The sequence below is a fragment of the Fundulus heteroclitus genome, chromosome 9, assembly GCF_011125445.2.
Source record: "Fundulus heteroclitus isolate FHET01 chromosome 9, MU-UCD_Fhet_4.1, whole genome shotgun sequence".
NCBI lineage: Eukaryota > Metazoa > Chordata > Actinopteri > Cyprinodontiformes > Fundulidae > Fundulus > Fundulus heteroclitus.
Genome location: NC_046369.1, coordinates 2,170,520 through 2,196,715, shown reverse-complemented (window position 1 = coordinate 2,196,715; position 26,196 = coordinate 2,170,520). Strand labels below are relative to the sequence as shown.

Sequence of the window (26,196 nt, the reverse complement as noted above, 5' to 3'; positions counted from 1 at the left end):
CTTCTATCTGAACTGGAATGAAATTATGAAATGAAAAGTATCGTCTGTACACGTGCAACCGGCCCTTTTCATGACTTCATGATGCCAAAGTGGCCCCATATAGAAATGAGTTTGACACCCCTGATGTAGATGGTCAAATTTTCATTAAACTATAAACTCTGATGGGTTTTGCTGGGATTTCGATGGGAAATTACAGCTAGTCTCCATTATCAAACATGGTGGTGGCAGCATCATGCTGTGGGGACGCCGTTCTCCAGGGAGGGACAGGGACGACGGTCTGGAGCTAAATACGGGCAGCGTGGAGGTTCAGGCTGATACCAACCCTGAACACGTCTGGCTTAAATCAGACCTGCACAACGTACTCAATCAGAATCATATCCATTTAACTCATTTGGATGGTGTTCTGCATAGGGCTGAACGATTTTGGAAAATAATCTAATTGTGATTTTTTTTCTTAATATTGCGATTTAATGCAATTTTTTTCCCCCAGTTTAATTTATCATGTGTTTTAAAATATATACAAAGAACAAATCAATTTATTTCCTCGCTGTGCAGATTAGTTGCTAAAAGACCCGCAGCATCTAAACTCAGAGCAGAAATGATTGTGTTCTGCCTACAATATATTTCAACCAAAATTGCAATTTTGACTTTTCTCTGCATTAACTACAAGCAACAAAAATGGCCTCTAGATAAAGATGTTTGTAAACAAGGACTATTTAAAACAAGAACTTTTATTGTTTCTATTGATCAGAATATTATTCAAAAGAACAGCTTTTAATTTAATTGGACATCAATCCTTGTTGAACATAAAGTGCAACCAACAAACAAGTCTATGTATTAAACTGATTGACCTGTACTTAATGCTGTGTATGATTATATAAACTCTAAAACAAGTAATAAAATTAGATTATCTCACTGCTGCAGCTCTCTTCCCTTCCATGTGGAGGCAAACCCACTTTAAACATTTGACCAACACCTAATGGACGTGTCTAATTCCCTGATTGTTACATAGCCAAAAGTTGCAGACTCTGCGATTTGGAAATTGCGTTTTTTTTAAAATCACAATTATATGGAAAATGCGATTAATTGTTCAGCCCTAGTTCTGCATGTGCCCCCCGCTCCGAGTTTAGATGCTGTGGGTCTTTAGGCAACTAATCTGCACGGCGAGGAAACAGATTGATTTGTTGTTTGTATATGTTTAAAAACACATGATAAATTAAACTGGGGGGTGGGGGGGAACGCAGTAAATCGCAATATAAAAAAAAAAAAAAAAAAAAAAAAAAAAAAAAAAAAAAAATCGCAATTAGATTATTTTCCAAAATCGTTCAGCCCTAATCCCAATGAGACGGGTGCATGCAAACGCTTGTCAGGATCAAGTTATTCTGCATGTGGTAAACTGACATGAGTGCACATGTGCGCTCCGGACGTAAACGTGACGCATTTTCGGCGTTGTTGAGTGGCGGAAACACGTCGGGAAGCAAAACTGTCGACGCTCCCAATAAAACCGTTCTGTACGAAACCTTAAAAGAGCTCAAAATTGTTATTTATTCAGTAACAACAACCGTAATTAGAACCTCCTGCAAGACCATCCTGGGCGCTCAGAAGACAAAAAGACAAACAAACTGGTACAAAACTGCTTTATTTACTATTTTTTGTTGTTCAGCAGAGACAGAGGTGGTTCTTCTTCTGTGGTTTTTGATGACTGCGCATGTCAGAGTGGTTCTATTCCGAATAAAGCCAGGTGCATATAAACTCACATTATGATGGGACTGATCGCGAGAACATACAAACGGTACAATACGGTTATTTTTTTGTTCTTCAATACGAATACATTTCCAATCGGATCCAGTAAATGTATGTGCGTGTAAACACGGCTGCTGTGAGGATGGGATAGAGCGCAGATTAATCACAACCTACAATACGCTGCAACAAAATCACACGTTTCAATATCAATATCATGCAGCCGCATTGGTGCGTTAGAACGGCCTAGTCAAAGTCCAGACGGAAAGCACGCTGAGCTGAAGCTGGAGCTGTTACTGTATGTGGAGAGTGGAGCTAAAAGGCGGTAGAGACAGTCCCCAGAAGGCTTCATAGGTAGGTCTACAAAGTGCTGGGTTGCTGGTTGAATCCCTCATTCCACCGAAGTACGCTTCTATAACCTGACGTATGCAAAAAATATGCAAATATCTTCACAGGGCGCCGTATTCCTAAAATAAATGTCCTCCAACGCTGGATATTTGTCCAAACTGGGTTGTTCCAGGCAAAACGGATGAAAGTCAAAAGCAATCTGAGCGTACCAGAGAACCTAGACCCCCCCACCCCCCAGACGTGGACGTACTGCAGCCTCCAAGCTATAAATATCCCAAACAGGAGCGTGAATAACAAGCAGAGGCAGGGAACACAAACAATGCTCCTGATTGAGGCAGGAGACAAACGGCGGACAACGTCAACGCCCTCCGTTACGACAAGGGCTGAACGATTTTGGAAAATAATCTAATTGCGATTTTTTATCTTAATATTGCGATTTAATGCAATTTTTTTTCCCAGTTTAATTTATCATGCGTTTTAAAACATATACAAACAACAAATCAATTTGTTTCCTCGCCGTGTGGATTAGTTGCTAAAAGACCCACAGCATCTAAACTCAGAGCAGAAATGATTGTGTTCTGCCTACGATTTATTTCAACCAAAATTGCAATTTTGACTTTGCTCCACATTAACCACAAGCAACAAAAATGGCCTCTAAATAAAGATGTTTGTAAACAAGGACTATTTTAAATATGAATTTTTAATGTTTGCATTGATCAGAATATTATTCAAGAGAACAGCTTTTAATTTAATTGGACATCAATCCTTGTTGAACATAAAGTCCAACCAACAAGCAATTCTATGTATTAAACTGATTGACCTGTACTTAATGCTATGTATGATTATACAAACTCTAAAACAAGTAATAAAATTAGATTATCTCACTGCTGCAACTGTCTTCCCTTCCATGTGGAGGCAAACCCACTTTAAACATTTTACCAACACCTAATGGACGTGTCTAATTCCCTAATTGTTACATAGTCAAAAATTGCAGACTGCGATTTGGAAATTGCGTTATTTTAGATCACGATTATATTGAAAATGCGATTAATTGTTCAGCCCTATGCGGGACGCCTGCAGGAGTTCCCAAATCCACATGGTACCCGGACAATAACCGGACCTGATGGTTCCGACCTGCTCGCCACTCTGAGTTTCTACAATCAGTCGTTCCTTTTCGTTTCACAGCTAAAACCCTTTGGAATGGACCTTTTTTTCCACCTCTCTATGCCCTCAGCCTCGTCTTTCAGGCTGGCCGGCCACCGGGGACGACCGCCTGTCGGCCCGTTGTCCTTCGGCCGGTCCGGACCGCGCCGCGCCGCTGGCCTCCAGCCCGGCCTCCCCCTCAGACAGACCTGAGCGCAGCAGGCCGCCATCCTGGCACTAACGCACACACCCAACGCAGACAGAGCTTCAATTCAGGCACGCTTCCTACTCCACACACCCGCCTGTGTCTGTGTGTGTGTGTGTGTGTGTGTGTGTGTGTGTGTGTGTGTGTGTGTGTGTGTGTGTGTGTTGGGCGGCAGGAAGCCAGCGCCGTAATAGGATGTTCCTCGCTTGCTTTGTAAGGTCTCAAAGCGCTGAGCCGGAGCCAGAGGACACGGAGGAAAAGCTACACTGAGCCGCAGGGCGTCGCTCGACCGGGATGCTATCAGCTGATAATTAACTGTAAAAATTAACTGACGCAAAAATTTGAATCTTGAATATCGTCTATGGCAGAAAAGAATGAATAAAGACCATTTTTAAAGAACAAGATGAAGATATTTGGCAAACAGAACAAACCTGGTGACAGCGGAGAAATTCCAAAACATCTGACGGTTATATTTGATTATTATAGTTTGATTCAATCCATCAAACCTTTATTTATAAAGCACTTTAATTCAATTCAATTCAATTCAATTTTATTTATATAGCGCCAAATCATGAAACATGTCATCTCAAGGCACTTTACAAAGTCAAGTTCAATCATATTATACAGATTGGGTCAGATTATACAGATTGGTCAAAAATGTCCTATATAAGGAAACCAGTTGATTGCATCAAAGTCCCGACAAGCAGCATTCACTCCTGGGGAACCGTAGAGCCACAGGGAGAGTCGTCTGCATTGTACATGGCTTTGCTGCAATCCCTCATACTGAGCAAGCATGAAGCGACAGTGGGAAGAAAAACCACCCATTAACGGGAAGGAAAAACCTCCGGCAGAACCGGGCTCAGTATGAACGGTCATCTGCCTCGACCGACTGGGGGTTACAGAAGACAGAACAGAGACACAACAAGACAGACAAACAAGCACAGAAGCACACATTGATCTAGTAATCTGTTCTACATTAGATGGTAGTAGCGGGTGAGCCGTCTTCTCTGGATGATGTCACAGTTAACAGAACGCCAGACCAGGTGTACCTACTATGAAGAGAAAAGAGAGAGAGCAAAAAGTTAAAAGCTGAAATGACGACAGTCATTTCAATGTAATACAATGCAAAACTGGAGAACAGTAGACTGAAGAACAGGTATTTTAAGGCGGCCACACTGCAAAAACGGATCTAAAAATAAGTAAAATGTTCTTAAAGTTAGTGTATTTGTCCTAGATTTGAGCAGGTAAATAATATTATCTGCCAATGGAATGAGTATTTTGACCCCTAAAATAAGATAAATAGACATCCTGCACTTGAAATAAGATGATTGAGACGAGTTGTTCCTATTTTAAGTGCAAAAATCTTATTCCGTTGGCAGATCATCTTATTTACCTGCTCAAATCAAGGACAGATACACTGATTTTAAGAAAATATTACTCATGTTTAGTTCCGTTTTTGCAGTGCAAGGTGCTGCACAGAAGATGCACACTGCAAAAACGGATCTAAAAATAAGTAAAATATTCTTAAAGTTAGTGTATTTGTCCTTGATTTGAGCAGATAAATAAGATTATTTGCCAATGGGATGAGTATTCTGACCCGTAAAATAAAATAATTAGACATTCTGCACTTGAAATAAGACGATGGAAATGAGTTGTTCTTATTTTAAGTGCAAAAATCTCATTCCATTGGCAGATCATCTTATTTACCACTCAAATCAAGGACAAATACACTAACTTTAAGAACATTTCACTTGTTTTTAGATAGAACCATGATAATAAAAGAAGTAAGCAATAACGAGACAGGATAATCAAAAATAAAGAGGTAACGGCTGATCCACTGGAGCTGCTTTCTGGAGCCAGAAGCCGGTGTAAAAGTTTTTAAAAGAGATTTAAATGCATCAAGAGTTCGGCGGACCTCACAGACAGAGAGAGACCGCTCCAGATTTCAGGAGCTGCCACTGAAAAGGTTTTGTCTCCACAGGTCGGGTTCCAGGAGACACCAAGAGCTCCTCAAAAAAAAAGAAAAATAGCACAACTCCTCCAGAGAGCTGCATCTAAAATGTTATTGTATTCAGTTGCTCTTCCTTTTTAATCACATTTACATAGATTTAAAAATAACAAGGGCAATAAAAACATATTTATATTAAGTAAAGTTAAGAGGTCAGTACAGGTATGACACAGTACGGACGAAGTAGCGCTCAGATTCAAAAAGGTTGGTGACTCCTGCTCTAAAGGATGCCGTAAGTAAGACTGGGCCCGACTTTGACAATTTAAACTAGTCTGGACCGTCTGCCACATTACTAGTCATCACAAATAAGCCCAAGACTCCTAACAAAAGCCCAGTTGCACTTCAAATAACAGCTAATTGCATCCCCACTGCAAAGAGGGAACTAAAAGTAAGTGCAATTTTCTTGAAATTAGTGTATTTTTCCTTGATTTGAGCAGCTAAATAAGACCATTTGCCAATGGAATGAGTATTTTTCACCACTAAAATAAGATAATTAAACATCCTGCACTTAAAGTAAGAACAATTCATCTCCATTATATTATTTCAAGTGCAAAAATCTTATTCCATTGGCAAATCATCTTATTTATCTGCTCAAATCAAGGAAAAATGCACAAATTTCAAGAAAATTTTACTCATCACGCAGCATTTACGTTGTCAATAAAGCACCGCATAGGCCTGCTGGGGTGAAGTATTCGGTGGACTTCACCTGCATCCTGTCACGTGGTGACGGTGTATCTGGCCACGCCGAGTGTCAAAGCGTGACGCTCCGCCATGCAGAGATATGTTGGGATGGTTGGCCTACACCCGTCCTCCGTACCCGACCCAGACGGATATTTTAGGGACTGAGAAGCTAAAAGCTTACAGAAAAGACGCAGCTATGGTAAAACGTGGGTTAACTTGTACACGCCATGGCCGCATCAAACAACAGCAGCGGCATTTCAGATCTCTAGTTAGATTAAAAACTGGAACAATAAACAATAACAGAGCGGTCACTGAGATTCCCAACCAGCCACACTGCAAAAAGGGAACAAAAAGGAAGTCAAATTTTCTTGAAATAAGTGTTTTTGTCCTTGATTTGAGAAGTTACATCAGATTATCTGCTTACACTGCAAAAACAAAACTAAAAATAAGTCAAATTTTCTTAAGATGAGTGTAATTGTCCTTGATTTGAGCACGTAAAAAAGATGGTTTGCCAGTGGAATGAGATTTTTGTACTTAAAATAGGAACAAGTCATGTCTAGCATCTTATTTCAGGTGCAGTATATCTAATTATCTTATTTTAGGGGTCAAAATACTAATTCCATTGGCAGACAATCTTATTTACCTGCTCAAATCAAGGACAAATGCACTAATTTCAAGAAATTTTTACTTATTTTTTAGTTCCGTTTTTGCAGTGGAATGAGTATTTTTACCCTTAAAAATCCATTGGCAGATACGTTTATTTACCTTCTCAAATCAAGGACAAATTTGCTCATTTTAAGAAATTTTACCTACTTTTTGTCCCTTTTTGCAGTGCAAGCTAGCATTGATCCGTAAAACTAAACATCCGGACACATTATACTGACTTTCTCGTGTATTATATACATATCACCAGGCTTGCAGTCATCTAACCATCACCAATCAGCAGAGCTACATCATATCTGTAGGATCGGACCCCTTAATCTGACCACAGACGGCCAATAATCCAATCAGGGGATTACAACGGCCTGCCAGCCAGTTTCCACTGTGGCTGCATAAGACGGCGCTCGCTTTGCTGCAAGAACGGAGGAGAAGAGGCGACGCGGGGGGAAAAAACGGCAAACGATTGCTGCTTAAATGCCGATGTTTCACTGACTGGCTGGCGGGGGAGAAAACATCTGTAACAGCTGCATGTAAAGCCCGTCAACAGCTGCACACTGCAAAAACGGCAATAAAAACAAGTGAAATGTTCTTAAAGTTAGTGCATTTGTCCTTATTTAGAGCAGATAAATAAGATAATCTGCCAATGGAATTAGATTTTTTGCAATTAAAATAGGAACAGCTCGTCTCCTTCACCTTATTTCAAGTGCAGGATGTCTGATTATCTTATTTAGGGGTAAAATACTCATTCCATTGGCAGATAATCTTATTCATCTGCTCAAATCTAGGACAAACACACTAACTTTAAGAACATTTTACTTGCTTTTAGCTCCGTTTTTGCAGTGCATCAAACACGGGAACGTCAGACGCTCACAGCTTCGCTCTGATTAAACGGGAATGTCGAGACGGGACGGGGGATTGCTGCACAATCAGCGACTCTTTCACACTTACTGGGCTTTTTTTTTTTCACCAATTAGCGCTAAACGACTCGCCCTAATCGCACCGTCCCATTATGAAGACTGCGCTGGACGGTGTGTACCTGGATCTGAATCAGAATATAACGTTTTAGAGCTGTTTATCCTGTAAAATGGCTTGAAACGACGTCTTTTAATCAACCTTTTAATTAGTAAACGGGACCACGGGCATCCAGGAGAGCAGACATTTATTAAAAGCATTAAAGAGCGACCCGGATGGTGTTCCTGTTGAGGAAAATACACACACCGAAAAATAAAAAAATCATCGCACGCTGTTTTTGTTTCTCTTTCTATAGAAATCTGACATCACTGCTTGTTTCATTACAATATTGTATGATTAGTTTATAGTTAAGCAGGTTAAAGACGGTTGATATTTTAAAATGTTTTAAATAAATCAAACATTTTTGAGGTATTTTCAACTTCATGGCAAAAAAAAATTTATAAAAAAAAAGTTTGGACACCCCTGGCCTAGATGGGGTTTTAAAAAAACTGGACAGGAGAGATGAATGGGGAGAGGAATGAGCCCCCTCCCTCTCCCCGACCGATCCCACATAGTTCTAAACGTCGCTTTTGAATTTCACACAGGAGAAAGGTTTCTGTTTGTGCACCGCGGCGAGGTCGTGTTACAGCTGAGGCAAAAAAAAAAAAAAGCCTATTTCAGACGGTAGATAATAACCAGAGCGATCAGATGGAGGAGTATCATCTCTGGGACCCTCCTCCTCCTCCTCTCCCTGCAAGGAGAGAGAGAGGGAGGGGGGGGGGGGGGTAGGGATGCTGCTGGGTGCCTCTCTGGTTTCACAGCTTTGGTTGGCCAACACCCCAAAAATATTCAAAATGGAAATCAGCACATGTCACCAGCTTCACGCAGAATCAAAACAAATACTGATGCTGTTCTAAGACGGAGTCCTAAAAGCGGCGATGAGATCAGCTTTTCTGGGGAAGGCAGGTCCACCATGACGTCTTTACCGTTTAACTAGTGCAGCACAATTAATCACATTTGCAATATAACTGCAATAAAAAAATTTAAAAAAGATGCAATTTCCAAATGGCAGAGGTCTGCAGTTTTTGGCTAGGTAACAATTAATGGATCAGACCTTTAGGTGTCAGTAAAATGTTTAAAGTGGGTTTGCTCCACATGGAAGGGAAGAGAGATGCAGCAGTGAGATAAATTCATTTTATTATTTATTTTAGAGTTTATATAATCATACTTTTTACCAGAAAGTTTCACGAATCTCACCACAACATTAAGTAGTGGTCAGACTGTTAAGAAGAAGAATACATAGACTTGTTTGTTGGCTGCACTTTATGTTCAACAAGGATTCATGTCCAACAAAACAAGCTGTTCTACTGAATAATAATATTTTGTTTAATAAAAACAGTCAAATTTCTTGTTTTAAATTATCCTTCTTTACAAACATGTTTATCTACAGGCCATTTTTTTGTTGTTGTTGCTGGTGGTTAATGCAGGGGAAAGTCTAAATTGAATCGCTATTATGGTTGAAATAAACCACAATTTAGATTTTTTTCGCTAATTAAATTGAACTGCGCACTGTAACAAACAGCGGCGCGTTTAAAACAACCCAGAGTTGTTCGGCATCAGTTTGTCTTTAATAAAATAAAATTATAAAATAAATAAATCATCATCGGGCATGAAGGGGGGCGGAGTGGGTTATTTTGGTAAATTTTTTTGCCATGAAGCTGGACAAAAAAAAGAAAGAACATCCCAGTTTATTTGCTTTTAATTTATATATATATATATATATATATATATATATATATATATATATATATATATATATATATAGTTTTAGTGGGGTTTCCACGCGTGTTTCCCATCGTGGGACACTGACGTGAAGACAAAGAGCCGGACCAGAGGGGGGCTGATTCTCGGGATGTGACACAAACACGGCGCCCCCCCCCCAAAAAAAAAAAAAAAACACGCCGTCAAGGTACAACTTCCCAACTTCCCGCACACGCCTCCTCCACGCCTGAGGAATCCGCTCTGAAACAACCAACGCCGGGGTAAACCCACGAGCTGAGCCCCCTCCTCCTCCTCCATCTCCACCTCCTCCTCCGCCGCCCCGGTCCGACTCTCCGCCGAGTCCCGGGCCGGGAGCGGACCCCCTGCCGGCGGGCTGCCCATTGTTCCGCGCCGCTGTCACAGCCGTTACGGAGCGTTAGCGTTAGCTTCGGCGTTAGCCTCGCCGGCTAGCAGCGCTCTGCCACACAAAGCCCAACCTGCGGCACCTTTCTTCCGCTCGACGTCCCGCAGGAAACCGCCGCCGCCGCTGTGGGCACGGCCGGACGGAGGGACGGCGGCGAAAAGAGTTCAAACTCACCCAGAGCTCCGTTCCCCAACTCATGGCGGACGCCTCCGTGTGACTTCTCCCGGTTCGGACGCACTTTTCCCCCCAGCCTTGGATCTCCTAACTGCCGCTGGGACTCCGGTCCTCCAGACTGGCTGACTGGGTCCGGGTGACTCCTCTCCTCCTCCCACTGAACCAGCAGGGCCGTCCTACAGCAGCACCGCAGACCCAATAAAATTACATTTTAAAAAAACAAAACATATATGTTAATGATAAATAAAGTTTGTTGTGTCGTCTGTGATGTTAAAAAGTGAAAACCAATAATAGTTTTTGATAAACAGAAAAAAATAACAAATGCGCACTAATTTTAAATATTTTTATCCAAATTAGAAAAAAATAAATAAACAAATAATTTGGTGTTGCTGAAAAATATAGTCGAGTTTCACCCGTTTTCAACAGCTTAAGCACAAATTTCGGAGAAAACAGAGATAATTAATTATATCTTGTTTGTATTTGTTGAGGGTTTATCACCAGTGGCGGTTCTACACCCAATTTAGAAAGGGGGGGGGGGGGGCAGTGCTTTTTCATGGGGCCACAGAACAAAAGATTGGAAGAAAAAACCTAACTAAACTAAACTAAACAGGTCATTATTTCATTGTTTAATATTTTAAGTGTGCCAAACTGTTGCAGACCCCTGATTGATTGGCACTGATTTTTATGCTTAATTTTTAAATTACTGTTAGAGTAAAACTGTAAAGGTAAATAAAATACAATTGATCCAAGTGACCAATCAGTAAAGGTATCTTTGTCAGCATATATCATCACAAGAAATTAATTTAAGATTATGTATTTAGTACTGGGGCCACAAAATGGCCTCAAGGACACTGGCCCATGTTGGCCCCTGTATAGAACTGCCCCTGTTTATCGCTTATATTGTTTTCCTTGAACAAAGAAAAAAATATATTAAAAACCTTCAAAAAATATATATATATTCATTTATATATTAAGATTGCAAAGTAAACTTCTTTATAAGCACATTAGGGGACCAAAGTGCTGCACAATTAAATTACAACACAAGAATAGGAGAAAAAAAAACATTAACACAATAAAATCAGAGTAAAAATGTATATTTAATGTCAGACTCTAAATGTATTAAAACTCAAGAGGTAAAAAGGCTGTTTTCAAGTGAGACTTAAAAATCTCAACTGAGGAAGCTTGTCTTATCCAGAGGCTGGTTGTTCCAGAGCTTTGGGGATGAAGGAAATCACTTCCCGTTATACATTATTTAAAATAAAAAATGGAGCATCAGACTGCTTGATGGTGAAATACATTTGAAAGTCATTGGCATATAAATGGAATGAAATCCCACATTTCCGAAAAAATAGTTTCGGCAAAAAGGTACGGGGAAGAAAGAAATGCCCGAGAATAGAGCCCTGTGGTACCCCTCATGACATGTCCAGAGTCACCAATATCCGCACAAAAATTTCTCTGAGGTAGGATTCCATTGTTTAAGGAAAAGATGTATGTGATTAAGGCATAAAACCCTGGATTGTATCTGAATATTAGTGTAATTATGTGGTACGGACACCAAAACTCTAGCCAAAGAAACCACATCCTCCTAAATTCATGCCTGTTAAGTGTCGCTGTTCAGACTTCCTGAAATGCAGTATTTTGCTGAAAATCTTCATAGTTTTATACTTTTAAAAGTTTCTTTTTTTGCTTGTTTGTTTGTTGGTTGTATGGTTTGAACCTGGAGTATAAAGTTTGGTGGAAGCAGATTTTTCTCCTATTAAAGGTAATGTAAGGATAGGCGAGGTTGTTAATTATGCACTGGTTCCCCCTACTGGCCACTCTTTGTAATTACCGCGACTGAGGTCTGTTGTAGCACAATCCTACAGTGATTTACCCTGTTAAAATGTCGGGTTTTTATTATGTTTCTACTATTTATTTGTATTTTCCAAATAAACAATAATTATGACCCTTGTTTTTTTTCTCTTTTTTTTCAAACTTGTTTTTATTTAACTTTTTCTTGCAAAGCAGAAGCGACAGGGACAACAGAAAACAAAGCACTGATAGTGCACAAAAACACAGACATTCAAGCCTGGCATAATATACAAAACAAAAAAAAGAAAAAAAACATCAACAAAAGAACCAAAAAAAAAAAAACAGGGACACCAAAGAAAAGAAAATAATACATACTCCAGTTTGATAGCTCATCACACAATAACGCTGCATCTTTTCCCCAGGCCAAGTCCATAAACCCTGACCTCAACCGGCGAGATGTGACGGCATAGGTAGTCAAGAAGAGAGATTGTGAGAGAAACGTCTTCACAATCTGATAGATGTAGAGACCTTTTGCAAGGTAGCATGGATAAAAGTTTGCAAGTCAACATGTGGGATGAAAAAAAGACGAAATGCTGAGATTCAATCACAAGGTGGAATAGACCCTGATGTCCTCCAGCAGCCTAAGCCTATAGCAGCATAACTATAGAGGTAGCTCAGGGTAACCTAGGCCACTCTAACTATAAGCTTTGTCAAAAAGGAAAGTTTTAAGATTAGTCTTAAAAGTAGACGGGGTGTCTGCCTCACGGACCAAAACTGGGAGTTGGTTCCACAGAAGAGGAGCCTGATAGCTAAAGGATCTGCCTCCCATTCTACTTTTAGAGACTCTAGGAACCACCAGCAGACCTGCAGTCTGAGAGCGAAGTGCTCTGTTAGGAACATACGGGGTAATCAGAGCTCTGATATATGATGGAGCTTGATTATTAAGGGCTTTATACGTTAGAAGAAGAACTTTAAATTCTATTCTTGATTTAACAGGAAGTCAATGAGGGGAAGCTAAAATAGGAGAAATATGATTCCTCTTGTTGATTTTCATCAGAACTCTTGCTAGAGCATTTTGTGGACTTCCAAAGATTTACAACTTCTGTCTTGTCAGAATTTAAAAGCAGAACATTTCAAAGTCATCCAGGTTTTGATGTCATCAAAACATGCCTGTAGTTGGAGTAATTAATTGGATTTTAGGGTTATGTACACCTTTGAGAGCTGTTGCAGCTGAAATTCCTGTGTACAAATCTGGAAATAACTTCAAAGGTTGAGTATTTACAAATAGCAGAATACCAGGTTGTAGCCTATGCAAAGAAGAACATGAAAACGTTTTTCTCTTTTTTATATTATTAAATTTCATAAATTTGATTAGGCAATTTAGAGTAATAATTGTAAAAGTATCTGGGTTGAAGATTGTTCAAAGTTTGATCTTTTTTTTCTCATATTTATCATATATGTGTCAGTTAAAAATGGGCTGTGTAGCTATTTGTTGAAACCTCTTTGCGTTTTAATGTAAATCAAATAAAATACCACTCATATAATCCGTTTTAATTGGTTACATTATTCGCATTTGTCACACTGGTGTTGTCACGCTGCTTAACTACTTAATTATTATTATTTACATTTTTTTCATTAGCCAGTTAGCAAGCTACTCGCTTACTGTTTTTTTAACTTTATTAGAATATTGTTTGTAACATAGAAAAAGAAAAACATAAAGAAAAATGCAATTAAGTACAATGAACAATCGTCAGGGGTTTGTACAAAAAATAAATAAAGTCAAGCTACAGCATACATGGAGATTACATAAATATTTGGAATTTAAAGCATAAAGGAAAAGTTTTAATAGCTTTTTTGTTATTCGAGGGAGTGGAAAAATAAATCGTTGCTTCCTTTATAGAAGAGACACTTGAGGGTTTAATCATAACAGTCTTACACTTATGAATATAAAACTTGAAGAAGATTACATAAGATAAACTACTTAATTATGATTTTAAAAAAGCTTTAGAATGACGTCAGAAGACGTCATTCTGTGCGCGCCTGTCGTGATGGCTCTGTTCCGACAGGGGGCGGTGAGGAGGCGCCGCCTTCAGCAAACAGAGAAGAAGAGTTTCCTCCCTCCCCAATATGGCTGTAGCTGCAGTCTGCGATGGAGTTTGAAGTCAGATTTGGTTTAATAAAGCCGTGAATCGCGCTGCTGCAGCGAAAACGAGTGAAGCATGCAGCGCTGCATCTTAAGGTAATTACAGGACGTTTTATTGATATGATACAAACCTGGTTGTTATCTAGTTTTCATTTCTTTAACATCTGCACCGAGCTCGGACGACCTTTGACACACTAAACGGGGTTAGGTTTATTTCTGATTTTACTTTTAAAAAAGTAGATTTTACAAATGGTGTAAATTTCGGATGTTTAGTTGAGCTGTTGTTACTTTACTGCACCACTCACTGAGCAGCAGCAGCAGAGGATTACAATAAATAATAAAAAAATATATGATTTAACTTTTCATGACTGATTGACTTCACTTATCATCTGTGTGAAACCACACGCTGCGTGCAGGCGGCGTTTTGTTGCGTTTATTGCTCTCCATGCGTCTTCTCATAGTGCTGCGCATGCGCACTCAAGGTGAATGCCTGTGACCTCCCTCAGCCACAGTGGACTCATGAAACACATTAATGTAATGAAAGAAAAAGAGAAGATAGTGGGTTCATAGTCTCAGTTGTTTTTGTTTTATTTTGATCTGATTTTAATCACTAAAGTGAATTTTAAAATGTATTTTGTTTATAACTTAGGATGGATGTAAAGCTGCAGGTCAGAGTTGTAGAAGTTCAGTGTATTAAGGCGCCTTGCCACACTTTTCGATGTTTTCTCCTCTATTAAACACAAGCTTCTGGATATTTAAAAAAAAATATTTTTATTGTGACAGCCAAACACAAAGTAACATAATTATGAAATTAAAAGAAAATGACGCATAATTTTCCAATTTGTTAGTAAATTCTGAAAGGGGAGTTGTGTGCTGTCACTTGTACTCCTGAGGGAAATCCAATGCACAAATTATCAAGCTTACTTTATCATTTGATTAATACATTTATTGTTTATTTGTGACAGGGCCTCCTATAATTTAGTCTGAGTTGAAATCCAGATGTTCTGTGAAGGTGTCAGATGTTTGTTGGAGAACACCGGGGAAGACGTGATTAGGGTTAGGTTAGAAAACAACGTCCCAAACATTGAACGTCTCACAGAGCTCTGTTCAGTCCATCATATCAACATGGACGTGTTCCTAAACTTCACTGTCCAGGCATGGGGAGCTCTGGAGGAGCTGCAGAGATTCACTGCTCAGGTTTTCTTACAAATCCAGCTTTTATGGAAAAGCAACATGCCGGATTGAAGAAGTTGCCATTGTTTAAAGAAAACCATAAGAGTTCCTGATCAGAGTTGACCAAAAGCCATGTGTGGACACAGCAGCTGTGTGGAGGAAGGTGGTCCGCTCCCAAAAGGGCATTTTGTGTCCAGCATGCAAATTGCTGTAAAGTAACCAAGCCCTGCAGATCATTCTGTCTCCACCATGAAAGGTGAAGCTGGCAGCAGCATCATTTTGCGGACAGGGTAGCTGCACTGCAAAAACGGATCTAAAAACAAGTAAAATGTTCTTAAAATTAGTGTATTTTTTCTTAATTTGAGTAGGTAAATAAGATGATCTGCCAATAGAATAAGATTTCTGCACTTAAAATAGGAACAATTCATCTCTGTGCAGAATATCTAATTATCTTATTTTAGGGGTCAAAATACTCATTCTATTGGCAGATAATATTATTTACCTGCTCAAATCAAGGACAAAAACACTAATTTTAGGAACATTTTACTTATTTTTAGATCAGGTTTTTGCAGTGTGGTAACAGTCGTTTGGAAGATGGATAGGAGTTAAATTCAGGAGAACCGCAGAGGAAAACCTGCATGAAGCAGAAGACATGAGACAGAAGCAGAGGTTTGGCTCAGGATAAAAACCGGCCTGAATTGTCAGATCGGCTCCATCCGATCTGACTGAGCCGTTTGTTGGTTCCAGTAAAATACGTGAATCTTCGTGGAAGAAATGTCCAATAGGTCACAAAGCAGTTTTGTTTATTTATTTATTACAAAGACGTAAAAGCAAAGACTTTCAGATTTTTATTCTGCCGTTCGCTCTCATTTGAGTCGTGTTTTGCAGGTTTGCCGAGCGCCGCTGGCCGTCCTCGGTCCGCCGTGCGAGCTCGGCGACGGGGAAGCGGCCTGCGGTCCGCAGCGCCTTCCCGCTGCTGGAGCGCCCCCTGCAGGCCATCCAGCGCCACGTCTACGAGGCCAACCTGAGAAACAGCAGCGCCTGCCAGAAAAAGTAGGTCTGTGGTTTAAAACCGCAAAGGTTCAGTCAGTTAACCAGACAGAGACCTCAGCGGTTTTATTACTTCTATATCACTGCAAAAACCAAAATAAAAATAAGTAAAATTTTCTTTAAATGAGTGTATTTGTCCTTGATTTGAGCAGGTAAATAAGATGACCTGCCAATGGAATAAGATTTGTTTTACTTAAAATAGGAACAATTCATCTCCATCATCTTATTTCAAGTGCAGGATATCCAATTATCTCATTTTAGGAGTAAAAATACTCATTCCATTGGCAAATTATCTTATTTAACTACTCAAATCAAGGACAAAAACACACATTTTTAAGAACATTTTTACTTATTTTTATATCCGTTTTTGCTGTGTACCATTCATGCACAAGACATTAAACATGAAACTGTCTAGATTTTGATCATTTTTGTCCCTAAAAATTATCTTTTGATTCTACCTGAAAATGTTCCGGATCTAAATTTCATCACGATGCCTCATATTTATTTATCGCAGCACAATAGAGTCGCCTGAAGTGTCCACAAATCGACTATTTTGGTCTTTTTTTTGTTTTTCCATCCCCTGAACTGAATCTTCGCCACCTGAGAGTGCCGTTTATAAAGTTGTGTTAAACCTCTGGTTTCCTCTGTCGGCCTGTTAGGTACGCAGAGTTGAAGGAGGAGGTGAGGAGAGGCGGAGGGGCCAACGCCGTAGCCAGACACACTCAGAGAAACAGGAAGCTGCTGGTCAGGGATCGGCTCCGCCTCCTGTTGGACGATGACGACTTCCTGGAGCTGTCGCCGTTGGCCGGGTTGGGTCTGCCGTACGGCGACATCCCTTCAGCCGGCTGCCTGACTGGTCAGAAACCTCTAGCTGGGTCTTTGGTACTATCAACCGTATTTCCAAGCCGGTCCGACTGCGTTACTCTCACACGGTTCCAGCGGTGTGGCTCACCTGGTCTGTGTCTGTGTTTGTGTGTGTGTGTGTGTGTGTGTGTGTTTGCGCCCAGGTGTCGGCAGGATCAACGGTCTGTGGTGTGTGTTTATCGCCAACGACGCCACGGTGAAGGGCGGCACGGCGTATCCGATCACAGTGAAGAAGCAGCTGAGAGCTCAAGAAGTCGCCATCCAAAACCGCCTGCCGTGCGTCTACCTGGTGGACTCTGGAGGGGCTTTCCTACCTTTGCAGGTTCATATGCCCACAATAGGGTTTATAGATGCATACCGTATTTTTCAGACCATAAGGCGCACTAAATATTCCTCCCTACTGTGTAATATCACTCCTCCACGTCCACAGCTCTCTATCCGTCTCTTAGAGGACAGAGTAGCTGGAATACACTGCTCTGTTTCTAACATAAGGCCAAAATAAACATTTATATTGAATTAACTTACTAGGTTTATTGTTGCTAGCGCGTACTCCAGCTGCCTAAAGGCTCCCACATACTCAGGCGTTCTGTCCACATACTGTGAGCTTGGTGGACTTTCTGCAGACGTTTTACCTTCATAGTCCAGCGTACTGTTGCCTACATTTCTTGTGGTAAATTCCTACAATTCCCAGACTTCCTGCCAGTGGGACGAAGCGGTGGAACGGATGGTAAAATGCGTAATTAGCTAGCTGAGCACCCAGAGCCGTTTCTTTTCCAGCAGACTCCCACCTGTCAGTGAGAACAGAGGGACTGTGATGCTGCGTCCTGGAGAACGCCTGCTGGGAGCAGCTCAGTGCATCGAGCTCAGAGTCACATATGAAACAGTTTGATGTAAAAACTTCCTGCCTCCGAGAAATCTTAAAAATGTAGCTGTGGACGTACGCGAGTGAACTACGTCTGAGTCTGTGGGCTGCCTTACATGAATGCACTTCTAGTTTAAACATTACAGTCAGGCAGTCTTGTAGACAGCTCAGGGGTCCTTTCAGGTAGTGACAGTCAGTGTTGCCAACTCAGCGACTTTGTCGCTATATTTAGCGACTTTTCAGACCCCTCCAGCGACTCTTTTTCAAAAAAGCAACTAGCGACAAATCTAGCGACTTTTGGAGACTCTGACATGAAAGCACGTATTGTTCAAACTCTTGTCCTCCAGCGGCAGGTGCTGCCGTGGGGCGCCTCCCCCGTTCTCCCCCTCCCGCAGGAGTCCCTCTCAGCGCTGCAGTCAGAGCCACAGCATGTTTACCGTCAGCGTCCAGACTGCAAATAAAGCGCACATGCGCTGGGATTGACGGCGCAGGTTGATCATAAATAACTGAATTTGAAATATTTTATCTTAAATAAATAACAGCATTTGATTCACACAGCCACATGTTCATGTTTTACCGTGATTTGTAGGCTCCTTAGTGGACCACAAGAGAAAAAAGAAAATGTTGAAAAAAAGTTGAAAGGAAAAAATTTGTAACTCCGCCATAGATTCTCTTTATGGTTCATTTTGCCGGTCTCAAACCCGGGTAAAGGAGGAGGGTTAGTATTGTAATAAAATAAACATTAATAAAAAAAATAATAATAATAAAAAAAAATAATAATAATAATAATAATAATAATAATAATAATAATAATAAATAAACATTAATGGACAGAAAAAAGTAGCTCTATATATATTCTGTATAGAGTGTTTTTACTCACTTTTTGTCTCTCTCTAACGACGTTATTTCTCACACAGCGTCAATAATATGCACATCACATCATGTGGCAGATTATGCAAATTAGGCGATGACGTCATTCAGCGACTTCTAGCGACTTTTAGACCAGCCAATAGCTACTTTCCTTACTGAGGAGTTGGCAACACTGGTGACAGTGTCATATTTACACATTTTAACAGATTTTTGAGCGCATTGTACCACATAAAATCAGTCAGTAAGCACAACTTTAATCACATATAAGGCGCACCATCGATCTTTGAGAAGATTTAAGGACTTTTTAAGTGAGCCTTATAGTCCGAAAATTACGGTAGATGGATCAGACTATATGCCATTTTTGTTCCTAACACCAACTTTGCATATTAATCTCCAGTCAGAAATTTTCCCTGATAAGAACCAGGGAGGAAGGACCTTCTACAATGAAGCCATCATGTCTGCTATGAAGATCCCACAGGTAAAAACGCTGCCACACCTCCATGTTAATATGTTAATTTAGTTTTTTTTATTGCATCTAAAATACAGCCACTGGAATGTCTCAGCATCTCTGCTATAGATGTGTAAAAGCAACTGTTAACGCTGTTTTCTCCACACTTCTGGAGCAACCAGAGGAACCCAGTCCCCTCGGCTCTATGTTTGCTGCCCGAGACCAAATCTTTATTTTAAATGTCCCGCTTCATGCTCTCTAAGATAAGATAAGATAGTCTTTATTGATCTCACAATGGAGAAATTCAACAAGGTTCCTAAAGCTTTTGAGAGACAAAACAGGCCCGCAGCATCACAGATCTTCCACCGTGCTCAATAGCAGGGATGAGGAGTTTTTTTTTTTTTCCCAACATATTCATTGTTTTACGCCAGACCCAACTGGAGGGTTTGCTGCTGGAAAACTGAACCTTGGTCTCTTCTGAGCAGAGCGCAGCTCCAGGTAAAACCACAGTGGAGTTCAGCAGGCCTGCCAAACAACGGGTTGGCGTGCAGGTCCAAACAAACTGCCCCAAAATTAAGTTAAATGCACTCTAGGGCCACAGAAGTCACTTATTTAAAACAAAAATAACATTCCACAATTCATGTTATTGGACATTTTTTGTTCTCACTTGCTCGTCCATAATCTAAACCGGTGTTTTTCAACCACTGTGTGCCGTGGAAAATTATCCAATTTCACTTAATTGGTCTAAAAAGATTTTTTTGAAATGTTTTTATCTGAAAGAAGAAATCAATTTTTGTGTTTATTTGATTCCTATTAAAGACACTTTGATAAGAATGACTATATTGTTAATATAGGTGGCAACAGAGTATCGTTTGTTTGTTTATTATCGTGATTTTTTTTTCAATGATAAAAAATTTACATTGGCTCAAAAAAGGTTGAAAAACACTGATCTAAACATGCAATATTTTAACGAAACGAGCTAGAAAGTCTAAAGTAGGGTTCACCCAGGTCTCCTTTTTAGTGTCTGTGGTTCTGTTTGCCATGAAAGCAGAAAAACAGGGTTAATCAAGGACAAATACTTGTGGTAACATTTAAATTCTTCTCTGAAATGTTTGTCCTAAAACATATTTTAAAGTCTTCAGTCAGCATCAGCTGTTTATTTTTTTATGTCTTTACCTTCCTGATTAATGCACCATGGGCCGCAGCAGGATAAATATGGGTCCTCTTCATTTAAAAAGACACAATTCTAGGTTTTATTATATTTATACCACAGAGTGACAAAAAATTATTAAACTAACTTAGTTTTTAAACTTAAAAAAACTTTCATTAATAGACCCTAATGTTTTATAGGAACTGTGAAGAGTTTAGTTGGACGTTAGTGTGAGATTATAATAAAAGATGAAATGACTTTAGCCAAGCCAACTTTATTTATAAGTCATTTAAAAACAGCACAGCTGACACCATCAAAACATAAATGCATAGAACACATTAAAGTTGTTTATTTATATATTTATATATATATATATATATATATATATATATATATATATATATATATATATATATATATATATATATATATATATTATTATATATATATTATATTTTTTTTTTTTTTTTATGTCTTTACCTTCCTGATTAATGCACCATGGGCCGCAGCAGGATAAATATGGGTCGTCTTCATTTAAAAAGACACGATTCTAGGTTTTATTATATTTATACCACAGAGTGACAAAAAATTATTAAACTAACTTAGCTTTTAAACTTAAAAACCTTTCATTAATAAACCCTAATGTTTTATAGGAACTGTGAGTATTAGTGAGAGTTTAGTTGGACGTTAGTGTGAGATTATGCCACTAAAATTATGCTAATAAAAGATGAAATTACTTTAGCCAAGCCAACTTTATTTATAAGTCATTTAAAAACAGCACAGCTGACACCATCAAAACATAAATGCATAAAACACATAAAAGTTTTTTTTTTTTTCCTAACCTTAATTACCCTAAAGGTGGCGTTGGTGTGCGGGTCGTGCACGGCGGGTGGAGCTTACATCCCCACCATGGCGGAGGAGGCGGTGATGGTGCACCGCATAGGAACCATATTCCTGGGAGGCCCTCCTCTCGTCAAAGCCGCTACAGGGGAGGAGGTGTCCCCGGAGGACCTGGGAGGGGCCCGTCTCCACGCAGAGTAAGGCCTAGACGTCGGCTCCGGACCGATACGGTGGATCTGTGTCTCCAACGGTGGATCTGCTGCCTGGTTCCAGGGTGAGCGGCTGTGTGGACCACTTCGCTGAGGAGGAGCAGGAGGCGTTCGACCAGACGAGAAACATTATCGCCACCCTGAACTTCCAGCTGCCCGAGGAAGAGGAGCCCTCCGCAGGAGAGGAGCCGCTGCACAGCTCAGAGGAGCTCCTGGGGCTCGCTCCGAGGAGTTACAGCCACACTCTGGATGTCAAGATGGTAAAAAAAAAAAAACACAGAATAGTCTGAATGCAGACCAAGCAGCAGGTTCTACCTCACCGCCTCGGGTTTTTGTTTCCCCTTCAGATCGTGAGTCGGCTGACCGACGGGAGCCGCTTCCAGGAGTTCAAAGCCAGATATGGAACCACGCTCGTCACGGGTTTTGCAAAGATTCATGGGTAATGCATGAAGGGATGCACCAACACTGCTATAAGCTGATATCTCACTCTGACGCGTGGTCTGCTCTGACCGGTGCCAGCTGTGAAAATTACATCAGTTTTTTACATTTTAACAAATCAAATTGAATCCAAAATGTTGTTATTATTATTATTAATAATAATTATAATTATAATGCATTTTATTTCAAGTGCCTTTCAAAAAACTCAAAGACACTGTACAGGTAAAAACATTAAGTGGTAAAAGCAACATCTGCATAATTAAAATAAACAACACAAACTACACAAAGGAAAGTAACAGAAAATCATAATCAAAAGGCAATTTTGAACATGTGGCTTTTGAGTTTTGATTTGAACAAGGATAAAGACTCTACTGGTCAACAAATAAATGTAATTTATCATTTATCCTTTGCAGAAACCTATGGTTATCCTCCTCGGTAACAGCAGGCGGCCTCCTGCACAGTTCTGACATTCAATGTTAAGATAAATGCATGTTATTTTTTTAAACCTAAAATTTACCCTTTAATCTATTCAAGAATTTTCTAGCAATAAGATTATTATTAGTTTGATTCCTTTTATTTAATCGACATGACTATTTGTTCGCTTGGGGTGTAAATATACCATGATGCTCTTAGCCACTCTTCAAAATGGGAAACACTTGAGAACATGTTGTCTAATCACTGCAGCAGGTCTAATTTACTGTGTTATTTATTTATTTTTCTTTATTTCAGACACCTGGTAGGGATAGTGGCCAACAACGGCGCGCTAACATACGAAGCTGCGCTAAAAGGAAGCCATTTCGTCCAGCTGTGCGACCAAAGAGACATCCCGCTCCTCTTCCTGCAGAACACGGCACCGGCAGCGGCGCCGACTCTTTCTGCTGCGCAGGTAATAATTTGCACAAGCGGGTTTGGAAATAATTACCTAATTGATTTAAAAAAGATAGATCTGGGGGATATTGAAGAGGTTGACAGATTGACAGACATAAATGTGCCAACATTTTTTAATCAGTTGTCCTTTCTTCCAGGCAGAAATAAACAGTAACCGCCTGAAGGCTCAGGGTTCAATGATGTCGGCCGTGGCGTGCGCCTCCGTCCCAAAGATCACTGTGGTGATTGGTGGTTGCCACGGCGCCGACAGCTATGCCATGGTGAGCAAAACGTGAAAAAAGTCTGTTTCTTCAAGGCTATAGTTTCAGTGATTTGGAGCAGATTCTAAGTGGAAGGAAAAGGATGCAGGGTTTTTAAAATGTTTTACAAATAAAATAAAAAAAAAATGTGTATTCGCCCTTTAATCCCGATACTGTCTGATAAATCCAGTGCAACAGGTTGCCTTTAAATATCAACCTCAATAGAAACACAGCGGTTCTGTTCTGGGAAGGCTTAAAGAGGTTTGTTGGAAAACGTTTAGAAAGGTTTTCACTGCAGGAACCGATCGGGGGCAAACCAGCTTAGATCAGAGTTTAGTCGAGCGTTAGAATGGCCTAGTCAAAGTCCAGATCCGTGGGTTTAAAGCAGAGCAGTCTGACGTCCTGGACTGAAAACTAGAAATAAGAGTAAATGTGATGAATGTTGGGTTTGTTTCACTGAAAGACGCCTCTTGAACCAGTTCATCTTCTTCACAGTTGGCGTATTTTTTGGACCATAAGGCTCACCGTGAATTAATGTATCGCTGTTAGCGCTCTGTTGTTGGCCACTATCCCTACCAGGTGCCTCGAATAAAGAAAAATAAAAAATACAAACAAATAACACAGTAAATTAGATCTGCTGCAGTGATTATAAAATGTGCTCCAGTGTTTCCCATTTTGAAGTGTGGCTAAGAGTGTCATGGTATATTTACACCCCAAGCGAACAAGTAGTTATGTTAGTAGTCAAAATAAGAATAAGAATACTTGTATTTAAGTTGTACTTACAAATTTTAAGATTTTTGAGCGCATTGTACCATATAAAATCAGTCAGTAAGCACAACGGTAATCATATATAAGATGCACTGGATTATAAGGCGCAGTTCCGCCATCTTGTTTTGTTACTCGCGTAGTCACACAAGAAGTCATATGGGAGTTTTGGGAAAAGACGTATTAAAAAGATTGAATTAAGGGTTTTATGAATCGATATTGGGCCATTCAAAGGAAAATTTATCCAAATCAATTAACCAATCTTATTTATTGACCCATTTTTTTCTATCATCGATATACATCTATTGATCAATATATATATTATTATTATTGAATTATCATCCAGCTCTAAGGCGCACCATCAATTTTTGGGAAAATTTAAGGATTAATAAATTAATAATAAATAAAATTCCCTCTGTCTTCTCTCCTCTTGGTCTTCAGTGTGGACGGGCTTTCGATCCTAATTTCCTGTTCCTGTGGCCCAACGCCAGAGTGTCGCTGACGGGTCCGAGTCACGCGGGCTCCTTGCTTCCCGCTGACGACGGACAGGAGGCCGAGAAGCTGAACGAGAAGCTGGAGGAGGAGAGCTCGGCGTTCTTTTCCTCTGGCAGGATGTGGGACGACGGCGTCATTCTGCCACAGGAAACCAGGAAGGTACGAGAAAATCTGGTTATCTTCTTATATAAATGGTTCCCAAGCCGTTGATGGTGCAGTGAAACGTTGATGAGGTTTTCTTTGCAGGTTCTCAGAGACAGTCTGGACATCATCAAGCAGCAGCGGTATCAGATGTCCACAGAGAAGACCCGGTCGGTGCTATTACGGATGTAGAAGCCTCCGACTTTCTGCTCCTAGTTTTCTCATCCGCAGCCTGGATTTGGCTCTAGTTTATCTGTCATAATTACCCTCTGACCTAAAATCTGGAGGAGTAATGATACTGCTGTCCAGTCAGATGCTGATTGGAAGAGAGGCTCAGCAGATCTGAACATTTCTGTCACATAAAACCTCAAGGATAATTATGCTCCAATGTTAACCTGGAGCTTTTAACCTGAAGATTCTTTATAAATCACTATTTCTGTTCTACTAAACTGTATCTTATAATAATTTGTGTCTTTTTACTGGCATTAGTGGCCTTTATTTGAGAGTAGACTGATAGGACATTGCCACAAGATCAATGGGCAGAGACTCAAACCGAAGACGGCCACGTCAAGGACTCTGGACACAGGTCACGTACTCTACCCCTGTGCCACCACCGCACCCCTAATTTAAAGCTATAGTTGGTAACACTTTTTGTATTATTGGGTAAAAACAACCTTTCCTTCCTGAAAGTAGTCGATACATTATGTATTCACAAAAAGGAGGTTAAAAAATCGTTCTCTGTGGGAGCTGCAGGCCTGTAAAAACTGACCGATCTCTACCGTTCCGTCTGAAGGGCAAAGATTTAAAAGAGTTTTATTCTTGCTCTCACTTTCCTCTGTCCCTCCAGTCCTGTGGGAATCATTCTAACGCGCTCAGGTAACCCCAGTGTCTGTGCTCGTTCTTGTTAGTTTCCACTTGCTGGCTGTGCATGCACACTTCTAGTGTTTATGTAGCCGGTTAGCTTAGCAGCTAGCTTAGCGGCTAGCTTAGCGGTTAGCCGTTCATTGTTGCTCCGCTGCTCTCAGCGTAAACTTTGAACATGACTGAGAGTCGCAAGAAGTGAACCGTGTTTATGTTTATGAGAAGAAGAAGAAGGAATCAGTAGAAAGAAATAAGACCAGAGTGGATTTAGATTTTTTATTTTTATTTTTTTCATGCGATCCCCCTGAGGAGCAGAAGAGCTAGTAAGACTGTCTTGCGCAGGTATTCAAAAAGCGACTTAAGGAAACTTCTGGAAAAATCACAGACACTAGCTTTAAGTGCCTTCAACATCCTACCCACCGCTATGGGAGGACGACGGAGTACCCAGAGTGAACACACACATGCATAGAGGGACCCGAAACCGGGAATCGAACCCAGAACCTTCTTTTTGCAAGACACCAGTGCTACCAGCTGCGGCTACTTCAACTCTTTTGACATAGTGACCATTATGTAATCAGAAATAATTGTTGTAATCATGATCGTTTGTATAAAAGAAAATAATCAATTGCCAAACTGGTGTTTATCTCTAGCCATAATACTGCTCTGTACTAATTATCAGAGATGTCCACAAGTCTTTTTTTCCTCCAATTCCAAGTTTATGTATGTTTCTGTTGACAGGATAGAAAGTATTTGTTAAATCCTGATATTTACGCACACTGTAGGCAAAGACACACATTTTTTCCCCTTCCTACTACTGAGAATACTAAACAGTACTTTAACAGATTCACCTCTGAAGGCTTGAGTTACGCAGTTA

At 40.2% G+C, this 26,196-nt stretch overlaps 2 protein-coding genes across 4 annotated transcripts in view; one reads left to right on the top strand and one right to left on the bottom strand.

The window, feature by feature from the left end:
• Positions 1-10,261, bottom strand: part of fnbp1l (formin binding protein 1-like) — a 77,193-nt gene extending 66,932 nt beyond the window's left edge. For 2 of the 3 annotated variants that reach the window (XM_036140819.1, XM_036140818.1), the window contains exon 1: positions 10,096-10,261. In XM_036140819.1, the coding sequence (XP_035996712.1) occupies positions 10,096-10,119 (24 nt within the window). In that variant the 5' untranslated portion in view covers positions 10,120-10,261. The remainder of the gene's footprint in view (positions 1-10,095) is intronic. The other variant, XM_036140820.1, reaches the window with a different exon arrangement.
• A 3,722-nt stretch (positions 10,262-13,983) lies between these two features.
• Positions 13,984-24,919, top strand: si:ch211-198n5.11 (methylcrotonoyl-coenzyme A carboxylase 2). Its single transcript, XM_012851091.3, has 12 exons — positions 13,984-14,125; positions 16,091-16,255; positions 16,912-17,108; positions 17,260-17,438; positions 19,246-19,326; positions 21,305-21,483; positions 21,560-21,755; positions 21,843-21,934; positions 22,663-22,819; positions 22,959-23,081; positions 24,267-24,479; positions 24,567-24,919. Exons 1-12 carry the CDS (start codon positions 14,106-14,108, stop codon positions 24,651-24,653), a joined length of 1,689 nt encoding a protein of 562 aa, XP_012706545.2. The 5' UTR covers positions 13,984-14,105; the 3' UTR covers positions 24,654-24,919.
• The last annotated feature ends 1,277 nt before the right edge of the window (positions 24,920-26,196 follow it).